A 19,906-nucleotide genomic window follows, 5' to 3' on the forward strand; every position below is an offset into this window, starting at 1 on the left:
CCTTCACCCCTCATGCCCGCTGATTTTCCTCACTCACTCTGTCCTGTCCCTTCACCCCTCATGCCCGCTGATTTTCCTCACTCACTCTGTCCTGTCCCTTCACCGCTCATGCCCGCTGATTTTCCTCACTCACTCTGTCCTGTCCCTTCAACCCTCATGCCCGCTGATTTTCCTCACTCAGTCTGTCCTGTCCCTTCACCCCTCATGCCCGCTGATTTTCCTCACTCACTCAGTCCCTTCACCCTTCATGCCCGCTGATTTTCCTCACTCACTCCGTCCTGTCCCTTCACCCCTCATGCCCGCTGATTTTCCTCACTCACTCCGTCCTGTCCCTTGACCCCTCATGCCCGCTGATTTTCTACACTCACTCTGTCCTGTCCCTTCACCCCTCATGCCCGCTGATTTTCCTCACTCAGTCTGTCCTGTCCCTTCACCCCTCATGCCCGCTGATTTTCCTCACTCACTCAGTCCCTTCACCCCTCATGCCCGCTGATTTTCCTCACTCACTCTGTCCTGTCCGTTCACCCCTCATGCCCGCTGATTTTCCTCACTCACTCTGTCCTGTCCCTTCACCCCTCATGGCTGCTGATTTTCCTCACTCACTCTGTCCTGTCCCTTCACCCCTCATGCCCGCTGATTTTCCTCACTCACTCTGTCCCGTCCCTTCACCCCTCATGCCCGCTGATTTTCCACAGTCACTCTGTCCTGTCCCTTCACCCCTCATGCCCGCTGATTTTCCTCACTCACTCTGTCCTGTCCCTTCACCCCTCATGCCCGCTGATTTTCCTCACTCACTCCGTCCTGTCCTTTCACCCCTCATGCCCGCTGATTTTCCTCACTCACTGTGTCCTGTCCCTTCACCCCTCATGCCCGCTGATTTTCCACACTCACTCTGTCCTGTCCCTTCACCCCTCATGCCCGCTGATTTTCCTCACTCACTCTGTCCTGTCCCTTCACCCCTCATGCCCGCTGGTTTTCCTCACTCACTCTGTCCTGTCCCTTCACCCCTCATGCCCGCTGATTTTCCTCACTCACTCTGTCCCTCCACCCCTCATGCCCGCTGATTTTCCACACTCACTCTGTCCCTTCACTCCTCATGCCTGCTGATTTTCCACATTCACTCTGTCCCTTCACTCCTCATGCCCGCTGATTTTCCTCACTCACTCTGTCCTGTCCCTTCACCCCTCATGCCCGCTGATTTTCCTCACTCACTCTGTCCTGTCCCTTCACCCCTCATGCCCGCTGATTTTCCTCACTCACTGTGTCCTGTCCCTTCACCCCTCATGCCCACTGATTTTCCTCACTCACTCTGTCCCGTCCCTTCACCCCTCATGCCCGCTGATTTTCCTCACTCACTCTGTCCTGTCCCTTCACCCCTCATACCCGCTGATTTTCCACACTCACTCTGTCCTGTCCCTTCACCCCTCATGCCCGCTGATTTTCCTCACTCACTCTGTCCTGTCCCTTCACCCCTCATGCCCGCTGATTTTCCACACTCACTCTGTCCTGTCCCTTCACCCCTCATGCCGACTGATTTTCCACACTCACTCTGTCCTGTCCCTTCACCCCTCATGCCCGCTGATTTTCCTCACTCACTCTGTCCCTTCACCCCTCATGCCTGCTGATTTTCCACATTCACTCTGTCCCTTCACTCCTCATGCCCGCTGATTTTCCTCACTCACTCTGTCCTGTCCATTCACCCCTCATGCCCGCTGATTTTCCTCACTCACTCTGTCCTGTCCGTTCACCCCTCATACCCGCTGATTTTCCTCACTCACTCTGTCCTGTCCCTTCACCCCTCATGGCCGCTGATTTTCCTCACTCACTCTGTCCTGTCCCTTCACCCCTCATGCCCGCTGATTTTCCTCACTCACTCTGTCCCGTCCCTTCACCCCTCATGCCCGCTGATTTTCCACAGTCACTCTGTCCTGTCCCTTCACCCCTCATGCCCGCTGATTTTCCTCACTCACTCTGTCCTGTCCCTTCACCCCTCATGCCCGCTGATTTTCCTCACTCACTCCGTGCTGTCCTTTCACCCCTCATGCCCGCTGATTTTCCTCACTCACTCTGTCCTGTCCCTTCACCCCTCATGCCCTCTGATTTTCCACACTCACTCTGTCCTGTCCCTTCACCCCTCATGCCCGCTGATTTTCCTCACTCACTCTGTCCTGTCCCTTCACCCCTCATGCCCGCTGGTTTTCCTCACTCACTCTGTCCTGTCCCTTCACCCCTCATGCCCGCTGATTTTCCTCACTCACTCTGTCCCTCCACCCCTCATACCCGCTGATTTTCCACACTCACTCTGTCCCTTCACTCCTCATGCCCGCTGATTTTCCTCACTCACTCTGTCCTGTCCCTTCACCCCTCATGCCCGCTGATTTTCCTCACTCACTCTGTCCTGTCCCTTCACCCCTCATGCCCGCTGATTTTCCTCACTCACTGTGTCCTGTCCCTTCACCCCTCATGCCCGCTGATTTTCCTCACTCACTCTGTCCCGTCCCTTCACCCCTCATGCCCGCTGATTTTCCTCACTCACTCTGTCCTGTCCCTTCACCCCTCATGCCCACTGATTTTCCACACTCACTCTGTCCTGTCCCTTCACCCCTCAGGCCCGCTGATTTTCCTCACTCACTCTGTCCTGTCCCTTCACCCCTCATGCCCGCTGATTTTCCACACTCACTCTGTCCTGTCCCTTCACCCCTCATGCCCGCTGATTTTCCTCACTCAGTCTGTCCTGTCCCTTCACCCCTCATGTCCGCTGATTTTCCTCACTCACTCCGTCCCGTCCCTTCACCCCTCATGCCCGCTGATTTTCCTCACGCACTCTGTCCTGTCCCTGCACCCCTCATGCCCGCTGGTTTTCCTCACTCACTCTGTCCTGTCCCTTCACCCCTCATGCCCGCTGATTTTCCTCACTCACTCTGTCCCTCCACCCCTCATGCCCGCTGATTTTCCACACTCACTCTGTCCCTTCACTCCTCATGCCCGCTGATTTTCCACACTCACTCTGTCCCTTCACCCCTCATGCCCGCTGATTTTCCTCACTCACTCTGTCCTGTCCCTTCACCGCTCATGCCCGCTGATTTTCCACATTCACTCTGTCCCTTCACCCCTCATGCCCGCTGATTTTCCTCACTCACTCTGTCCTGTCCTTTCACCCCTCATGCCCGCTGATTTTCCTCACTCACTCTGTCCTGTCCCTTCACCCCTCATGCCCGCTGATTTTCCACACTCACTCTGTCCTGTCCCTTCACCCCTCATGCCCGCTGATTTTCCACAGTCACTCTGTCCTGTCCCTTCACAGCTCATGCCCGCTGATTTTCCTCACTCACTCCGTCCTGTCCCTTCACCCCTCATGCCCGCTGATTTTCCTCACTCACTCTGTCCTGACCCTTCACTCCTCATGCCCGCTGATTTTCCTCACTCTTTCCTGTCCCTTCACCCCTCATGCCCGCTGATTTTCCTCACTCACTCCGTCCTGTCCCTTCACCCCTCATGCCCGCTGATATTCCTCACTCACTCTGTCCTGTCCATTCACCCCTCATGCCCGCTGATTTTCCTCACTCACTCTGTCCCTCCACCCCTCATGCCCTCTGATTTTCCTCACTCACTCCGTCCTGTCCCTTCACCCCTCATGCCCGCTGATTTTCCTCACTCACTCTGTCCTGTCCCTTCACCCCTCATGCCCGCTGATTTTCCTCACTCACTCTGTCCTGTCCCTTCACCCCTCATGCCCGCTGATTTTCCACACTCACTCTGTCCTGTCCCTTCACCCCTCATGCCCGCTGATTTTCCTCACTCACTCTGTCCTGTCCCTTCACCCCTCATGCCCGCTGATTTTCCACACTCACTCCGTCCTGTCCTTTCACCCCTCATGCCCGCTGATTTTCCTCACTCACTCCGTCCTGTCCCTTCACCCCTCATGCCCGCTGATTTTCCTCACTCACTCTGTCCTGTCCCTTCACCCCTCATGCCCGCTGATTTTCCACATTCACTCTGTCCCTTCACTCCTCATGCCCGCTGATTTTCCTCACTCACTCTGTCCTGTCCCTTCACCCCTCTTCCCCTCTGATTTTCCACACTCACTCCGTCCTGTCCTTTCACCCCTTATGCCCGCTGATTTTCCTCACTCACTCTGTCCTGTCCCTTCACCCCTCATGCCCGCTGATTTTCCTCACTCACTCTGTCCCTTCACCCCTCATGCCTGCTGATTTTCCTCACTCACTCCGTCCTGTCCCTTCACCCCTCATGCCCGCTGATTTTCCTCACTCACTCAGTCCCTTCACCCCTCATGCCCGCTGATTTTCCTCACTCACTCTGTCCTGTCCCTTCACCCCTCATGCCCGCTGATTTTCCTCACTGACTCTGTCCTGTCCCTTCACCCCTCATGCCCGCTGATTTTCCTCACTCACTCTGTCCTGTCCCTTCACCCCTCATGCCCGCTGATTTTCCTCACTCACTCCGTCCTGTCCCTTCACCCCTCATGCCCGCTGATTTTCCTCACTCACTCTGTCCTGTCCCTTCACCCCTCATGCCCGCTGATTTTCCTCACTCACTCAGTCCCTTCACCCCTCATGCCCGCTGATTTTCCTCACTCACTCTGTCCTGTCCCTTCACCCCTCATGCCCGCTGATTTTCCTCACTCACTCTGTCCTGTCCCTTCACCCCTCATGCCCGCTGATTTTCCACACTCACTCTGTCCTGTCCCTTCACCCCTCATGCCCGCTGATTTTCCTCACTCACTCTGTCCTGTCCCTTCACCCCTCATGCCCGCTGATTTTCCTCACTCTGTCCTGTCCCTTCACCCCTCATGCCCGCTGATTTTCCACACTCACTCTGTCCTGTCCCTTCACCCCTCATGCCCGCTGATTTTCCACACTCACTCTGTCCTGTCCCTTCACCCCTCTTCCCCTCTGATTTTCCACACTCACTCTGTCCTGTCCCTTCACCCCTCATGCCCGCTGATTTTCCTCACTCACTGTGTCCTGTCCCTTCACCCCTCATGCCCGCTGATTTTCCTCACTCACTCCGTCCTGTCCCTTCACCCCTCATGCCCGCTGATTTTCCTCACTCACTCCGTCCTGTCCCTTCACCCCTCATGCCCGCTGATTTTCCTCACTCTGTCCTGTCCCTTCACCCCTCATGCCCGCTGATTTTCCTCACTCACTCTGTCCTGTCCCTTCACCCCTCATGCCCGCTGATTTTCCTCACTCACTCTGTCCTGTCCCTTCACCCCTCATGCCCGCTGATTTTCCTCACTCACTCTGTCCTGTCCCTTCACCCCTCATGCCCGCTGATTTTCCACACTCACTCTGTCCTGTCGCTTCACTCCTCATGCCCGCTGATTTTCCACACTCACTCTGTCCTGTCCCTTCACCCCTCATGCCCGCTGATTCTCCTTACTCACTCCGTCCTGTCCCTTCACCCCTCATGCCTGCTGATTTTCCACACTCACTCTGTCCCTTCACCCCTCATGCCCGCTGATTTTCCTCACTCACTCTGTCCTGTCCCTTCACCCCTCATGTCCGCTGATTTTCCTCACTCACTCTGTCCTGTCCCTTCACCCCTCATGCCCGCTGATTTTCCTGACTCACTCTGTCCTGTCCCTTCACCCCTCATGCCCGCTGATTTTCCTCACTCATACAGTCCCTTCACCCCTCATGCCCGCTGATTTTCCTCACTCACTCTGTCCCTTCACCCCTCATGCCCGCTGATTTTCCTCACTCTCTCCGTCCTGTCCCTTCACCCCTTATGCCCGCTGATTTTCCTCACTCACTCCGTCCTGTCCCTTCACCCCTCATGCCCGCTGATTTTCCTCACTCACTCCGTCCTGTCCCTTCACCCCTCATGCCCGCTGATTTTCCTCACTCACTCCGTCCTGTCCCTTCACCCCTCATGCCAGCTGATTTTCCTCACTCACTCCGTCCTGTCCCTTCACCCCTCATGCCCGCTGATTTTCCTCACTCACTCCGTCCTGTCCCTTCACCCCTCATGCCCGCTGATTTTCCACACTCACTCTGTCCTGTCCCTTCACCCCTCATGCCTGCTGATTTTCCTCACTCAGTCTGTCCTGTCCCTTCACCCCTCATGCCCGCTGATTTTCCTCACTCACTCAGTCCCTTCACCCCTCATGCCCGCTGATTTTCCTCACTCACTCTGTCCTGTCCCTTCACCCCTCATGCCCGCTGATTTTCCACACTCACTCTGTCCTGTCCCTTCACCCCTCATGCCCGCTGATTTTCCTCACTCACTCTGTCCTTTCCCTTCACCCCTCATGCCCGCTGATTTTCCTCACTCATTCAGTCCCTTCACCCCTCATGCCCGCTGATTTTCCTCACTCACTCTGTCCTGTCCCTTCACCCCTCATGCCCGCTGATTTTCCTCACTCTGTCCTGTCCCTTCACCCCTCATGCCCGCTGATTTTCCTCACTCACTCCGTCCTGTCCCTTCACCCCTCATGCCCGCTGATTTTCCTCACTCACTCTGTCTTGTCCCTTCACTCCTCATGCCCGCTGATTTTCCTCACTCTTTCCTGTCCCTTCACCCCTCATGCCCGCTGATTTTCCTCACTCACTCTGTCCTGTCCCTTCACCCCTCATTCCCGCTGATATTCCTCACTCACTCTGTCCTGTCCCTTCACCCCTCATGCCCGCTGATTTTCCTCACTCATACAGTCCCTTCACCCCTCATGCCCGCTGATTTTCCTCACTCACTCCGTCCTGTCCCTTCACCCCTCATGCCCACTGATTTTCCTCACTCACTCCGTCCTGTCCCTTCACCCCTCATGCCCGCTGATTTTCCTAACTCACTCCGTCCTGTCCCTTCACCCCTCATGCCCGCTGATTTTCCACACTCACTCTGTCCTGTCCCTTCACCCCTCATGCCCGCTGGTTTTCCTCACTCACTCTGTCCCGTCCCTTCACCGTTCATGCGCACTGATTTTCCTCACTCACTCTGTCCTGTCCTTTCACCCCTCATGCCCGCTGATTTTCCTCACTCACTCTGTCCTGTCCCTTCAACCCTCATGCCCGCTGATTTTCCTCACTCACTCAGTCCCTTCACCCCTCATCCCGCTGATTTTCCTCACTCACTCCGTCCTGTCCCTTCACCCCTCATGCCCGCTGATTTTCCTCACTCACTCCGTCCTGTCCCTTCACCCCTCATGCCCGCTGATTTTCCTGACTCACTCCGTCCTGTCCCTTCACCCCTCATGCCCGCTGATTTTCCACACTCACTCTGTCCTGTCCCTTCACCCCTCATGCCCGCTGATTTTCCTCACTCAGTCTGTCCTGTCCCTTCACCCCTCATGCCCGCTGATTTTCCTCACTCACTCAGTCCCTTCACCCCTCATGCCCGCTGATTTTCCTCACTCACTCTGTCCTGTCCCTTCACCCCTCATTCCCGCTGATTTTCCTCACTCACTCTGTCCTGTCCCTTCACCCCTCATGCCCGCTGATTTTCCACACTCACTCTGTCCTGTCCCTTCACCCCTCATGCCCGCTGATTTTCCACAGTCACTCTGTCCTGTCCCTTCACCCCTCATCCCCGCTGATTTTCGTCACTCACTCCGTCCTGTTCCTTCACCCCTCATGCCCGCTGATTTTCCTCACTCACTCCATCCTGTCCCTTCACCCCTCATGCCCGCTGATTTTCCTCACTCACTCTGTCCTGTCCCTTCACCCCTCATGCCCGCTGATTTTCCTCACTCACTCCGTCCTGTCCCTTCACCCCTCATGCCCGCTGATTTTCCTCACTCACTCTGTCCTCTCCCTTCATCCCTCATGCCCGCTGATTTTCCTCACTCACTCTGTCCTGTCCCCTCACCCCTCATGCCCGCTGATTTTCCTCACTCACTCTGTCCTGTCCCTTCACCCCTCATGCCCGCTGATTTTCCTCACTCACTCTGTCCTGTCCCTTCACCCCTCATGCCCGCTGATTTTCCTCACTCACTCTGTCCTGTCCCTTCACCCCTCATGCCCGCTGATTTTCCCACTCTCACTCTGTCCTGTCCCTTCACCCCTCATGCCCGCTGATTTTCCTCACTCACTCTGTCCTGTCCCTTCACCCCTCATGCCCTCTGATTTTCCACACTCACTCTGTCCTGTCCCTTCACCCCTCATGCCCGCTGATTTTCCTCACTCACTCTGTCCTGTCCCTTCACCCCTCATGCCCGCTGATTTTCCTCACTCACTCTGTCCTGTCCCTTCACCCCTCATGCCCGCTGATTTTCCTCACTCACTCCGTCCTGTCCCTTCACCCCTCATGCCCGCTGATTTTCCTCACTCACTCTGTCCTGTCCCTTCACCCCTCATGCCCGCTGATTTTCCTCACTCACTCTGTCCTGTCCCTTCACCCCTCATGCCCGCTGATTTTCCTCACTCACTCTGTCCTGTCCCTTCACCCCTCATGCCCGCTGATTTTCCTCACTCACTGTGTCCTGTCCCTTCACCCCTCATGCCCGCTGATTTTCCTCACTCACTCTGTCCTGTCCCTTCACCCCTCATGCCCGCTGATTTTCCTCACTCACTCTGTCCTGTCCCTTCACCCCTCATGCCAGCTGATTTTCCTCACTCACTCTGTCCAGTCCCTTCACCCCTCATGCCCGCTGATTTTCCTCACTCACTCTGTCCTGTCCCTTCACCCCTCATGCCCGCTGATTTTCCTCAGTCACTCTGTCCTGTCCCTTCACCCCTCATGCCCGCTGATTTTCCACACTCACTCTGTCCTGTCCCTTCACCCCTCATGCCCGCTGATTTTCCTCACTCACTCTGTCCTGTCCCTTCACCCCTCATGCCCGCTGATTTTCCTCACTCACTCCGTCCTGTCCCTTCACCCCTCATGTCCGCTGATTTTCCTCACTCACTCTGTCTTGTCCCTTCACTCCTCATGCCCGCTGATTTTCCTCACTCTTTCCTGTCCCTTTACCCCTCATGCCCGCTGATTCTCCTCACTCACTCCGTCCTGTCCCTTCACCCCTCATGCCCGCTGATTTTCCTCACTCACTCCGTCCTGTCCCTTCACCCCTCATATCCGCTGATTTTCCTCACTCACTCCGTCCTGTCCCTTCACCCCTCATGCCCGCTGATTTTCCTCACTCACTCTGTCCTGTCCCCTCACCCCTCATGCCCGCTGATTTTCCTCACTCACTCTGTCCTGTCCCTTCACCCCTCATGCCCGCTGATTTTCCTCACTCACTCCGTCCAGTCCCTTCACCCCTCATGCCCGCTGATTTTCCTCACTCACTCAGTCCCTTCACCCCTCATGCCCGCTGATTTTCCTCACTCACTCCGTCCAGTCCCTTCACCCCTCATGCCCGCTGATTTTCCTCACTCACTCAGTCCCTTCACCCCTCATGTCCGCTGATTTTCCTCACTCACTCCGTCCTGTCCCTTCACCCCTCATGCCCGCTGATTTTCCTCACTCACTCTGTCCTGTCCCCTCACCCCTCATGCCCGCTGATTTTCCTCACTCACTCTGTCCTGTCCCTTCACCCCTCATGCCCGCTGATTTTCCTCACTCACTCCGTCCTGTCCCTTCACCCCTCATGCCCGCTGATTTTCCTCACTTACTCCGTCCTCTCCCTTCATCCCTCATGCCCGCTGATTTTCCTCACTCACTCTGTCCTGTCCCCTCACCCCTCATGCCCGCTGATTTTGCTCACTCACTCTGTCCTGTCCCTTCACCCCTCATGCCCGCTGATTTTCCTCACTCACTCTGTCCTGTCCCTTCACCCCTCATGCCCGCTGATTTTCCTCACTCACTCTGTCCTGTCCCTTCACCCCTCATGCCCGCTGATTTTCCACACTCACTCTGTCCTGTCCCTTCACCCCTCATGCCCGCTGATTTTCCTCACTCACTCTGTCCTGTCCCTTCACCCCTCATGCCCGCTGATTTTCCTCACTCACTCTGTCCTGTCCCTTCACCCCTCATGCCCGCTGATTTTCCTCACTCACTCTGTCCTGTCCCTTCACCCCTCATGCCCGCTGATTTTCCTCACAAACTCTGTCCCTTCACTCCTCATGCCGAATGAGGTGAGTGTAAAGATAGGGAGGGGTGAGTTGTAGGTAAATATAGGGAGGGGTGAGGTGTTAAGATAGGTTGGGGTGCTGTGAGGGGTTAAGATAGGGAGGGGTGAGTGAGGATAAAGATTGGGAGGGGTGAGTTGAGGTGTGAAGATAGGGAGGGGTGCTGTGAGGGGTAAAGATAGGGAGGGATGAGTGAGGGTAAAGATAGGGAGGCATGAGTGAGGGTAAAGATAGGGAGGGATGAGTGAGGGTAAAGATAGGGAGGGCTGAGCTGAGGGTAAAGATAGGGAGGGGTGAGGTGAGGGGTAAAGATAGAGAGGGGTGAGGAGAGGGGTAAAGATAGAGAGGGGTGAGGAGAGGGGTGTGGAGAGGGAGGGGTGAGGTGAGGGGTAAAGATAGGGAGGGGTGCTGTGAGGGGTAAAGATAGGGAGGGATGAGTGAGGGTAAAGATAGGGAGGGATGAGTGAGGGTAAAGATAGGGAGGGATGATTGAGGGTAAAGATAGGGAGGGCTGAGCTGAGGGTAAAGATAGGGAGGGGTGAGGTGAGGGGTAAAGATAGAGAGGGGTGAGGAGAGGGGTAAAGATAGAGAGGGGTGAGGAGAGGGGTGTGGAGAGGGAGGGGTGAGGTGAGGGGTAAAGATAGGGAGGGGTAAAGTGAGGGGTAAAGATAGGGAGGGATGAGGAGAGGGGTAAAGATAGGGAGGGGTGAGGAGAGGGGTAATGATAGGGAGGGGTGAGGTGAGGGTAAAGATAGGGAGGGGTGAGGAGAGGGATAAAGATATGGAGGGGTGAGGAGAGGGGTAAAGATATGGAGGGGTGAGGAGAGGGGTAAAGACGGAGGGGTGAGGTGAGGGTAAAGATAGGGAGGGGGGAGGAGAGGGATAAAGATATGGAGGGGTGAGGAGAGGGGTAAAGATATGGAGGGGTGAGGAGAGGGGTAAAGATAGGGAGGGGTGAGGAGAGGGGTAAAGACAGGGAGGTGTGAGGTGCAGTGTGAAGAAAGGGAGGGGTGAGGTGAGGGGTAAAGATAGGGAGGGGTGAGCTGAGGGTAAAGACAGGGAGGGTGAGGTGCAGTGTGAAGATAGGGAGGGGTGAGGAGAGGGGTAAAGATAGGGAGGTGTGAGGTGAGGGTAAAGATAGGGAGGTGTGAGGTGAGGTGTGAAGATAGGGAGGGGTGCTGTGAGGGGTAAAGATAGGGAGGGATGAGTGAGGGTAAAGATAGGGAGGGATGAGTGAGGGTAAAGATAGGGAGGGGAGAGGTGAGGGGTAAAGATAGAGAGGGGTGAGGAGAGGGGTAAAGATAGGGAGGGGTGAGGAGAGGGGTAAAGATAGGGAGGGGTGAGCTGTGGGTAAAGACAGGGAGGGTGAGGTGCATTGTGAAGATAGGGAGGTGTGAGGTGAGGGTAAAGATAGGGAGGTGTGAGGTGAAGGTAAAGATAGGGAGGGCTGAGGTGGGGTGTTGGTGAGAGGTAAAGGCAAGTGATATTCGACAATAGATTTTGAGACCGGTTACCACGTTGTTCTCAGTTGAAGCCTGCTTGAAGCAGGTGGGTACCTCAGACTGCCCATCGAGAGGTGAAAGATCTCAGTGAACAGTCCAGCCAGTTGATGAGCACAGGGTCTTTAGAGGGGTGACTCCTCCTGAAGGCTGACAGCTGCTTTCACATCGGTCTTGGGGACTAACCTGACAGGAGCGTCAGGGGCTGTGGAGGTTGTAGTTGTTTTAGTCAAGGTCAGCATTGTTAATGTCTGAATCAATCAGTATATACCTGGACTCTGACTTAGTCAGATCGTGAGTGGCTTGAAAATTCACTCGCTCACACATTGATTAGTTTGGAGCAAGATAAGGCTTAGATATAGTCATTCAGAAGTAGATCATCAGGCAGGTTAAATTTATAGCCCAGCACCTCATTCCTTGCTCCAGCAGCTGACAATTTCATTCTTAGTCACTTTCGGAAGAGGTCGCTGAGTCTTCTGGTACAGCTGGTAGATTTGAATCCAGGTCTCTGGGTTATTCCAGAACAGGTGAAATGGTAATTAGCCCAACTACATCATCCTGATTTTCTAAGCAGGGTGACATGTCAGACTACTGGCGTACCAATGGGCTTACCAACTATCTCATCCAATTCCCTAACCATGGAGAGCTGGGTTTATTACTGTAAATGACAGGTGTCTTCTCTTGTACAGATTGCATATGGGACAACAGAGAACAGTCCTGTCACATTTCAGGGATTTCCACAAGATGATATAAAACGGAAAACAGAGACAGTTGGATACATCTCCCCTCATGCTGAGGTAAGAACAAGGCAGTACCATTTGTTGCTGGTGAAATTAATTTACAGAACTAGCTCCTCTTCCCAAGCTTCCCACCTCCTTTCTATCCCCTCCTTCATCTCTTTCTCTCCCCTCCTTCATCTCTTTCTCTCCCCTCCTTCATCTCTTTCTCTCCCCTCCTTCATCTCTTTCTCTCCTCTTCTCATTCTCATTCACTCAGTTCTTTCCTATCTTTCTATCACTGTCCCATTCTCTCCAGTTTTCCTCCTCCCTTCTGCCTCTTTTTGGCCCATCCTCCTCTTTCTTTCCTACTTATCTTTATCAGAGTCAACGTTCCTTCTCATTGCTTTTTTTTATTCTTCCTCTTATCCCTTCCATCTTCTCTCTGATTTCCAGCACCCCTCTTCAAGGAGCCTGCTCCTTCTGGTTTCTCTTTACAACCTACTTCAATTGGCCCTGATCAATTTTCTCAGAGAACAAATGCAGAGTTCACCATTGACTTGTTGCTACGGTTTTCACTGCACTGTATTGTGCTCTGTCTAAGGCTCTGTATCATGGAATTGATTGCATTACCTCCTGCTGCATTGTGCTTCACTGACATTTGTGGTGTACTTGGATTTTCAGAAGGCCTTTGACAAGGTGCAGCACATGAGACTACTTAGCAAGATAAGAGCTCGTTATTACAGGAAAGATACTGCCATGAATACGAGACTGGCTGCAGGAGGCAAAGAGGGGGAATAAGGAGGGCCTTTTCTAGTTGGCTGCTGGTGATGAGTGTTCTTTCACAGGGGTCCATGTTGGGACCGATACTTTTCATGTTAATACAGTGGCATGCAAACTTTTGGGCACCCCGGTCAAAACTTCTGTTACTGTGAATAGCTAAGTGAGTAAAAGATGAACTGATTTCCAAATGGCATGAAGTTAAAGATAACACATTTCTTTAATATTTTAAGCAAGAAAACTTTTTTATTTTCATCTTTTACAGTTTCAAAATAACAAAAAAGGAAAAGGGCCCAAAGCAAAAGTTTGGGCACCCTGCATTGTCAGTACTTAGTAACACCCCCTTTGGCAAATATCACAGCTTGTAAATGCTTTCTGTAGCCAGCTAAGAGTCTTTCAATTCTTGTTTGGGGGATTTTCACCCATTCTTCTTTGCAAAAGGCTTCTAGTTCTGTGAGATTCTTGGGCCGTCTTGCATGCAGTGCTCTTTTGAGGTCTATCCACAGATTCTCGATGATGTTTAGGTCGGGGGACTGTGAGGGCCATGGCAAAACCTTCAGCTTGCGCCTCTTGAGGTAGTCCATTGTGGATCTTGAGGTGTGTTTGGGATCATTATCCTGTTGTAGAAGCCATCCTCTTTTCATCTTCGGCTTTTTTACAGATGGTGTGATCTTTGCTTCCAGAATTTGCTGGTATTTAATTGAATTCATTCTTCCCTCTACCAGTAAATGTTCCCTGTGCCACTGGCTGCAACACAAGCCCAAAGCATGATCGATCCACCCCCGTGCTTAATAGTTGGAGAGGTGTTTTCATGAAATTCTGCACCCTTTTTTCTCCAAACATACCTTTGCTCATTGCGGCCAAAAAGTTCTTTTCAAAAGATTCAAAGGAACATGTAAACAAGCCTGATGCATTTTGGAAACAAGTCCTGTGGACTGATAAAGTTAAAATAGGACTTTTTGGCCGCAATGAGCAAAATCCACAATGGACTACCTCAAGAAGTGTGAGCTGAAGGTTTTGCCATGGCCCTCACAGTCCCCCGACCGAAACATCATCGAGAATCTGTGTATAGACCTCAAAAGAGCAGTGTATGCAAGACGGCCCAAGAATCTCACAGAACTAGAAGCCTTTTGCAAGGAAGAATGAGTGGAAATCCCCCAAACAAGAATTGAAAGACTCTTAGTTGGCTACAAAAAGCGTTTACAAGCTGTGATATTTGCCAAAGGGGGTGTTACTAAGTACTGACAATGCAGGGTGCACAAACTTTTGCTTTGGGCCCTTTTCCTTTCTTGTTATTTTGAAACTGTAAACGATGGAAATAAAAAAGTAATCTTGTTTAAAATATTAAAGAAATGTGTCATCTTTAACTTTATGCCTTTTGGAAATCAGTTCATCCTTTACACACTTAGCTATTCACAGTAACAGAAGTTTTGACCGGGGCGTCCGAACTTCTGCATGTCACTGCATGTTGATGTTTTGGATGATGGAATTGATGGCTTTGTGGTAAAGTTTGCAAATGATATAAAGATAGGTGTAGGTACTGGTAGTATTGAGGAATCAGAGAGTCTGCAGAAGGACTTAGACAGATTAAGAGAATGGACAAAGAAGTGACAGATGCAATACAGTGTCGGCAAATGTATGGTTATACACTTTGGTAGAAGGAATAAAAGGGTAGACTATTTTGTAAATGGGGAGAAAATTCAAAACTCAGAGGTACAAAGGGACTTGGAAGCCCTCATGCGGGATTCCCTAAAGGTTAATTTGCAGGTTGACTTGGTGGTAATGAAGGTAAATGCGATATCAGCATTCATTGCGAGAAAACTAGCATACGAAAGGAAGGATGTGATACTGATCCCTTTGGCTCCTCCCACTTCCTCCAAACTAAAGGTGTAGCTATGGGCACCTGTACAGGTCCCAGCTATCACTGCCTTTTCGTTGGCTTTGTGGAACAGTCCATGTTCCAAGCCTATTCTGGTATCTGTCCCCCAGTTTTCCTTCGCTACATCGACGACTGCATTGGCGCTGCTTCCTGCACGCATGCTGAGCTCGTTGACTTCATTAACTTTGCCTCCAACTTTCACCCTGCCCTCAAGTTTACCTGGTCCATTTCCGACACCTCCCTCCCCTTTTTAGATCTTTCTGTCTCTGTCTCTGGAGACAGCTTATCTATTGATGTCTACTATAAGCCTACTGACTCTCACAGCTATCTGGACTATTCCTCTTCTCACCCTGTCTCTTGCAAAAATGCCATCCCCTTCTTGCAATTCCCCCGTCTCCGCCGCATCTGCTCTCAGGATGAGGCTTTTCATTCCATGACGGGGGAGATGTCCTCCTTTTTTAAAGAAATGGGCTTCCCTTCCTCCACTATCAACTCTGCTCTTAAACGCATCTCCCCCATTTCACGCACATCTGCTCTCACTCCATCGTCCCGCCACCCCACTAGCAATAGGGTTCCCCTGGTCCTCACCTACCACCCCACCAGCCTCCGGGTCCAACATATTATTCTCCGTAACTTCCTCCACCTCCAACGGGATCCCACCACTAAGCACATCTTTCCCTCCCCCTACCCTCTGCTTTCCGCAGGGATCGCTCCCTACGCGACTCCTTTGTCCATTCGTCCCCCTATCCCTCCCCACTGATCTCCCTCCTGGCACTTATCCTTGTAAGCGGAACAAGTGCTACACATGCCCTTACACTTCCTCCCTTACCACCATTCAGGGCCCCAAACAGTCCTTCCAGGTGAGGCGACACTTCACCTGTAAGTCGGCTGGGGTGATATACTGCGTCCAGTGCTCCCGATGTGGCCTTTTATATATTGGCGAGACCTGACGCAGACCTGGAGATCGTTTTGCTGAACATCTACGCTCTGTCCACCAGAGAAAGCAGGATCTCCCAGTGGCCACACATTTCAATTCCACATCCCATTCCCATTCTGACATGTCTATCCACGGCCTTCTCTACTGTAAAGATGAAGCCACACTCAGGTTGGAGGAACAACACCTTATATTCCGTCTGGGTAGCCTCCAACCTGAAGACATGAACATTGACTTCTCTAACTTCCATTAATGCCCCACCTTCCCCTCGTACCCCATCCGTTATTTATTTATATATACACATTCTTTCTCTCACTCTCCTTTTTCTCCCTCTGTCCCTCTGACTATACCCCTTGCCCATCCTCTGGGTTTTCCCCCCTCCCCCTTTTCCTTCTCCCTGGGCCTCCTGTCCCATGATCCTCTCATATCCCCTTTGCCAATCACCTGTCCAGCTCTCGGCTCCATCCCTCCCGCTCCTGTCTTCTCCTATCATTTTGGATCTCCCCCTCCCACTTTCAAATCTCTTACTAACTCTTCCTTCAGTTAGTCCTGACGAAGGGTCCCGGCCCGAAACGTCAACTGTACCTCTTCCTAGAGATGCTGCTTGGCCTGCTGCGTTCACCAGCAACTTTGATGTGTGTTACATGTAATGCTGAGGTTTTATTAGGCATTAGTCAGAACACACTTGGATATTGTGAGCAGTTTGGGCCGCTTATCTAAGGAGTGATGTGCTGACATTGGAGAGGGTTGAGAGGAGGTTCTCAAGAATGATTCCAGGAATTAATGGGTTAATGAATGAGGAGCATTTGCCAGTTTTGGGCCTTTACTCGCTGGAGTTTAGAAGAATGAGGGGAGATCTCAATGAAACCTATCAAATATTTAAAAGCCTAGAGCAAGGGTGTCAAACTACCGGCCCGTGGGATGATTTGGGGAAAAGAAAGGTATTTTCACGACCATTTATTATGTATCTGTATGGCAGCCGCGCTCTCTCCCACCGCTGTCTGTGCCAGCAGCTTGCTGTGTGTACTTAGAAAACAATAGGCAGCAGTTAACCACCCGCTGTGCACAAACACCTACCACCCTGCACTGAAGACCACTAGGGCCCCACTTATGTCGTCAGATACAGTATAGACACACAGAGTAACACACACCAAAGTTGCTGGTGGACGCAGCAGGCCAGGCAGCATCTCTAGGAAGAGGTGCAGTCGACGTTTCGGGCCGAGACCCTTCGTCAGGACTAACTGAAAGAAGAGCTAGTAAGGGATTTGAAAGTGGGAGGGGGAGGAGGAGATCCAAAATGATAGGAGAAGACAGGAGGGGGAGGGATGGAGCCAAGAGCTATACCCCTTGCCCATCCTCTGGGTCACCCCCCGCCCCTTGTCTTTCTCCCTGGGCCTCCTGTCCCATGATCCTCTCATATCCCTTTTGCCAATCACCTGTCCAGCTCTTGGCTCCATCCCTCCCCCTCCTGTCTTCTCCTATCATTTTGGATCTCCTCCTCCCCCTCCCACTTTCAAATCTCTTACTAGCTCTTCCTTCAGTTAGTCCTGACGAAGGGTCTCGGCCCGAAACGTCGACTGTATCTCTTCCTATAGATGCTGCCTGACCTGCTGCGTTCACCAGCAACTTTGATGTGATTTGCTTGAATTTCCAGTATCTGCAGAATTCCTCGTGTTTGCGTTTTTAAATAAACACACAGGGTACTCAGGTAAGTAACACCTGTAGCAAGGCTGAGACTGTTTGCTGCTGTGGTTCAAAATGCTTTCCAAGAAAAGAAAAGTTGACATCAAAGGTCGGATATTCAACAATAACTGGAAAGATGTTTTTTTCTTCTGTGAGGTTAACGGCAAACCTGTGTGTCTGATATGCTTGCAACAAGTGACTGTGGCAAAAGAGTACAATATCAAACGACACTATGAGACATCACACGGAGAAAAATATGACAAGTACGCAGGACGACTCGGAACGCAAAAGGTAAATGAGCTTGAAGCAGCTCTGAAAAATCAGCAATCCGTGTTCACTGAAAGTCGGGAGACTCATGATGGAGCTGTCAAGGCCAGCTATATTATTGCCAACAAAATAGCTGCTGCGTCGAAGCCATACTCAGAGAGGGAATTCAGCAAAGCATGCATGCTGACGGCGGCTGAGCTGGTGCCCTGAGAAGAGTCAGGCTTTTGGTTATATCAGCTTGTCAAGAAATACTGTGGCAGAGAGAATCAGTGACCTTGCAGGAGTTTTGAACAGTCAACTAAAAGACAAAGTGAAGTCATTTATCGCCTTCTCTATTGCAATTGATGAAAGCACCGACGTGACTGATGTAGCTCAATTGGGAATATTTATTCGTGGTGTTGATGCGTCTTTGACCGTCGCCGAGGAGTTTGTGGAGATGGTGCCCATGATGAACACCACAACGGCGAACGACGTTTTCTCCAGCCTCGTCGAGGCCTTGGACAGACTGGGGGTTGACTGGAGTCACGCTGTCAGCGTGGCAACAGATGGCGCGCCGTCCATTGTCGGGAAAAAGGCAGGTGTTGTTGTGAAACTGAGAGAGAAAGTTCAGACAGAGAATCCAGAACAGGAATTCTGGAATTTTCATTGTATTATACACCAAGTGGCGTTATGTAGCAGGAGCCTGAAAATGGACAATGTCATGGACGTAGTAATCAAAACGGTTCATTTTATTAGAGCCAAGGTACACAACCATCGGCAATTTGACACGCTTTTGTCCGAAAGTAGTATTGGACTCGGCCTACCCTACCACACTGAAGTCCGCTGGTTGAGCAGAGGGGTTGTGCTCAAACATATTTTTCAATTTCGTGCGGGAATTAGACTATTCATGAACGAGAAAGGGAAGTCAGTGGCAGAGTTGGATGACCCAGACTGGCTTCATGATCTTGCATTTTTGGTGGATGTAACAGAGCACTTAAATGTGTTTAATGTTAATATGCAAGACCACAACAAACTTGTTACGGAATACTTGGACAGCATTCGTGCCTTTCAAATTAAATTAGGCCTGTGGGAGATGCACTATCCCGGAGCAACCCAGCTCATTTCCCCTCTTTGCAGTCTGTGCGTGTCACTCATGGGAATAGTGACAACATGGACAGGAACAAGGACAAAATATTACGGCTGAAAAGTGACTTTCAGAATCGTTTCCAAGCCTTCACTCAGCTCGAGAAGGAATTCTCACTATTTTGCTCGCCGTTTGCCGTCCACGCAGCATCAGATGTGCTGGAGGAACTCCAAATGGAACTAATTGAAATTCAGTGTAGCTCGGCTTTGAAATATAAATTTGAGACTGTGGGTCTGGACTCATTCTACCAATACCTGGGACCGATGTACCCCAAGAGGACAGACTTTGCCTCAGAGATCCTTTGCATGTTCGGGACAACATATCTCTGTGAGCAGGCATTCTCCATAATGAACATTAACAAATCCAAACTGCGCTCGCAGCTGACACACAGACATCTAGATGACATTATGAAAATCACAACTGCCCAGAAACTGGTCCCTGATGTTGACAGGCTGGTTAAAGCCAAGAGATGTCAGGTGTCTGGAAGCAACAAGTGAAAAATGAGTGACACTGATCGACGTACTGCGACATGTAAGCAAAATGCATTATGAAATATTGAGTGTCATAATATTGTGATTCATTCATTTTCTGACTATTCTATTTCTGTAAATGTGATCACTTCAATAAAAATTAGAGGCTAACTGTGTTCATTGTCTGAGTTTGATTGCTGGAAGCAGGCTAATAAAAATTAGGCGCAGTTGTGTAGCCTACATTTACAATTTGCTTTGTTAGGTTTACATTTGTGTCTGCTAATGTTCGATTTCAAATGGTTTATTAATGGAAAGGGTGTGGCTCCCAAAATAATCTTAGCCAAAGTAGCATCGTTTTTTTCTCTCTCTCATCACAACTTTCTTGTAACCTACGACTGTAAGTTAATACCAATCATAAAAATAATGCTTGCTATGCAATCTTCTTCATAAGAAACAAAATTCATAAAGTGAAACACTTTGTAGTTATAGCAGAGACTGAGACACGTGAGAGCAGGTTGAAAAAACGAAGT

The 19,906-nt window shown here is 51.4% G+C and overlaps 1 protein-coding gene across 1 annotated transcript in view; it reads left to right on the forward strand.

Moving 5' to 3' along the window:
• acsf2 (acyl-CoA synthetase family member 2) overlaps positions 1-19,906 on the forward strand; it is a gene marked incomplete at its 5' end in the record, with an annotated part of 195,299 nt that overhangs the window by 117,375 nt on the left and 58,018 nt on the right. Inside the window, one exon of the mRNA XM_063030958.1 lies at positions 12,214-12,321. Coding sequence (XP_062887028.1) covers positions 12,214-12,321 — 108 coding nt within the window. The remainder of the gene's footprint in view (positions 1-12,213; positions 12,322-19,906) is intronic.

Source organism: Mobula hypostoma, chromosome 22, assembly GCF_963921235.1.
Source record: "Mobula hypostoma chromosome 22, sMobHyp1.1, whole genome shotgun sequence".
Lineage (NCBI taxonomy): Eukaryota > Metazoa > Chordata > Chondrichthyes > Myliobatiformes > Myliobatidae > Mobula > Mobula hypostoma.